General features: G+C 39.0%; 1 protein-coding gene across 1 annotated transcript; it reads left to right on the top strand.

Moving 5' to 3' along the window:
- The first annotated feature begins 600 nt into the window (after positions 1-600).
- On the top strand, positions 601-2,058 carry LOC129899957 (uncharacterized). Its single transcript, XM_055974952.1, has 3 exons — positions 601-1,012; positions 1,166-1,292; positions 1,629-2,058. The coding sequence occupies exons 1-3, from the start codon at positions 601-603 to the stop codon at positions 2,056-2,058; spliced, it is 969 nt and encodes a 322-aa protein (XP_055830927.1).
- Positions 2,059-2,594: the final 536 nt, after the last annotated feature.

The following is a 2,594-nucleotide window of genomic DNA, read 5'->3' as shown; positions in this document are numbered from 1 at the left end:
TTGGTGTCTTCAAAGAGTGAACAAGAACATGAAGATCATCTTCGAATTATGGTAGAATTTTTGGAAAGACAAAGGTTATATGCGAAATTGTCTAAGTTTGAATTTTGGCTGCCTTCAGTTGACTTTTTAGGCCATGTTTTTTCAAAAGTATGAGTAATGGTGGACCTACAAAATATTGAGGAAGTTAAGAATTAGGCTAGGCCTAGTTCTGTGAGAGAGGTTAGAAGTTTTATGGGACTGACCAGTTACTATCACCGGTTCGTGAAAAACTTTGCTTCTATTGCTAATCACTTGACCATAGCATAAATTTTTACCCTACCAATCGAAGGTAAAGATTTCATTGTTTATTGTGTTATTTCACATTCCTGTTTGGGTGCTGTGTTGATACTAGATAAAAGTGTTGTAGAATATGCTTCGCGACAATTAAAGGTGCATGAAAGGAACTACCTGACTCATGACTTGGAGTTGGCAGTAGTAGTGCTTGCACTAAAAATCTGGAGACATTATTTATACGGTGTAAAGTGTGAGGTTTTAACTTATCACCACAGCTTACAGCATGTGTTCACCCAAAAGGACTTGAATTTAAGATAGAGAAGGTGGATGGAGGTTCTTAAGGACTATGATGTCACTATCCAGTACCATTCATGCAAGGCTAATGTGGTAGCAAATAGATTGAACTGTAAGTTGGTGAGCATGGGCAGTTTAGCTTGTTTGGGGACACTTAAGCGGCCCCTGGCTAGAGAAATTCAGGCCTTGGAGGGTAGATTTATGAGGCTAGGCATCTCAGAGAAAGGTGGGATAATGGCCGGAGTTGATCTAAGGCCTACTTTCATAGAAGAGATCAAGATCAACCAGTTTGAGGATGTATACTTAAATGAAATTAGAGGGAAAGTGTTGATAGCGAAGGCTCCAAACTCAACACTAGATTTAGGTGGGGTGCTTCATTTTAGGGGAATGATTTGTGTTCTCTGGATAGATGGACTAATTCAAAAGATCCTGTTTGAATCTCATGGTTCACAATACTCTATTCACCCTGGAGTGATTAAGATGTATCAAGACTTGAAATGGCTATATTAGTGGTCGGTTATAAAGAAAGGCATAGTTGAATATATAATTAAATGTCAAAACTGCCAACTGGCAAAGTATGAGCACCAAAAATCTGCAGGTTTGTTGCAAATAATTCCCATTCCTGAATGGAAATGGGAGAGAATATCCATGGATTTCATGGTGGGACTTCCTAAGACTTTGGGAAAGCATGAATCTATTTGGGTGGTCGTTGATAGGTTAACAAAGTCAGCACACTTAATTCTAGTTAGAGTGGATTACAATGCACAATAGTTGGCCAGAATTTATATGAAAGAGATAATAAGGCTGCACGGGGTGCCCCTTTCTATCATTTCAGACTGTGGTATGCAGTTCACTTACAAATTTTTGGGTAAGTTGCATAAAGAGTTGGGTACTCAATTCACTTTCAGCATTGCTTTCTATTCACAAACGGATGGGAAGTCAGAAAGGACTATCAAAGTGATGGAAGATATGTTGAGGGCATATGTGATAGACTTTGGAGGACATTAGGACAAGTTCTTTCCCTTGTGTGACTTATCCTTTAACAATAAATACCATGCTAGTATTGATATGGCACTATTCGAAGACCTGTATGAGAGGGGATGCAGGTCTCCTTTAGGGTGGTTTGAAGCTGGGGAAGTGGAGCCATTGGGGGTTGACTTAGTAAGGATTGCTCAAGATAAGGTAAGAAACATACAAGCTAAGCTTCTAGCAAGTGAAAGTCTTCAGAAGGAGTATGCTAATTGCAAGGTGATGGATATAACATTAGAGGCTGGTGAGAAAGCACTTCTAAAAGTATCACCTATTAAAGGGGTGATGAGGTTTGGAAAAAAGGGAAAACTCAATCCTTGCTATATTGGTTCTTCAGACATTCTTGATTGTGTAGTGCTAGTAGCGTACAGGTTGGTCTTACCACCTAGATTGTTTGGGATACACCCGATGTTTCATGTTGCTATATTGAAAAAGACCATGGGATGGGGACTACATCATTAAATTGGACTTGGTATTATTAGACAAGGAACTTCAGTATAAGGAAGAGCCAGTTTCAATTCTTGATCGTAGCATCTGAAAATTGAGAAATAAGGACATCAATATGATTAAAGTGCAATGGAAACTTCATTCGGTAGATAAAGCTACTTGGGAGACTGAGAAAGAGATGTGAGACAAGTATCCTCAACTATTTGATGAAACAGGTACTACCCTGTCATTACTTTAGCCCCTGCTTTCCCTAGTTAGTCACTCGGGGATGAGTGATGGGTAAATAGGTATATATTGTAATGACACGTTCCCTTCGTTAGGGATAGGACAATAGGGAAGGATTTAGGGGCAGAAAACTTCAGGTAGTAACTTCAAAAAATTTGAGCCTAAGCCAGAATTGGATGAATTCTGAGTCAGGTGAAGTCTAGAGTGATCACATGAATGATGGGAGATCAAATCTATAATTTGATTGGATAGGCTGATATCCAATTCTATACGAAGCATTTATGGCTTCATGAAATAATATTCAGGCGAGTAAAACTCTCGGAATC

Source organism: Solanum dulcamara, chromosome 8 (genome assembly GCF_947179165.1).
Source record: "Solanum dulcamara chromosome 8, daSolDulc1.2, whole genome shotgun sequence".
Lineage (NCBI taxonomy): Eukaryota > Viridiplantae > Streptophyta > Magnoliopsida > Solanales > Solanaceae > Solanum > Solanum dulcamara.
This window is presented reverse-complemented; position numbering and strand designations above follow the sequence as displayed.

Excerpts from the sequence above, each read along its gene's own strand:
- LOC129899957 (XM_055974952.1), top strand. The coding sequence starts at position 601 with ATGGAGGTTCTTAAGGACTATGATGTCACTATCCAGTACCATTCATGC. Across the intron at positions 1,013-1,165 it reads GATCCTGTTTGAATCTCATG|GTTTGTTGCAAATAATTCCC; the intron begins GTTCACAATACT and ends AAAAATCTGCAG. Across the intron at positions 1,293-1,628 it reads GTCGTTGATAGGTTAACAAA|TATTGATATGGCACTATTCG; the intron begins GTCAGCACACTT and ends ATACCATGCTAG.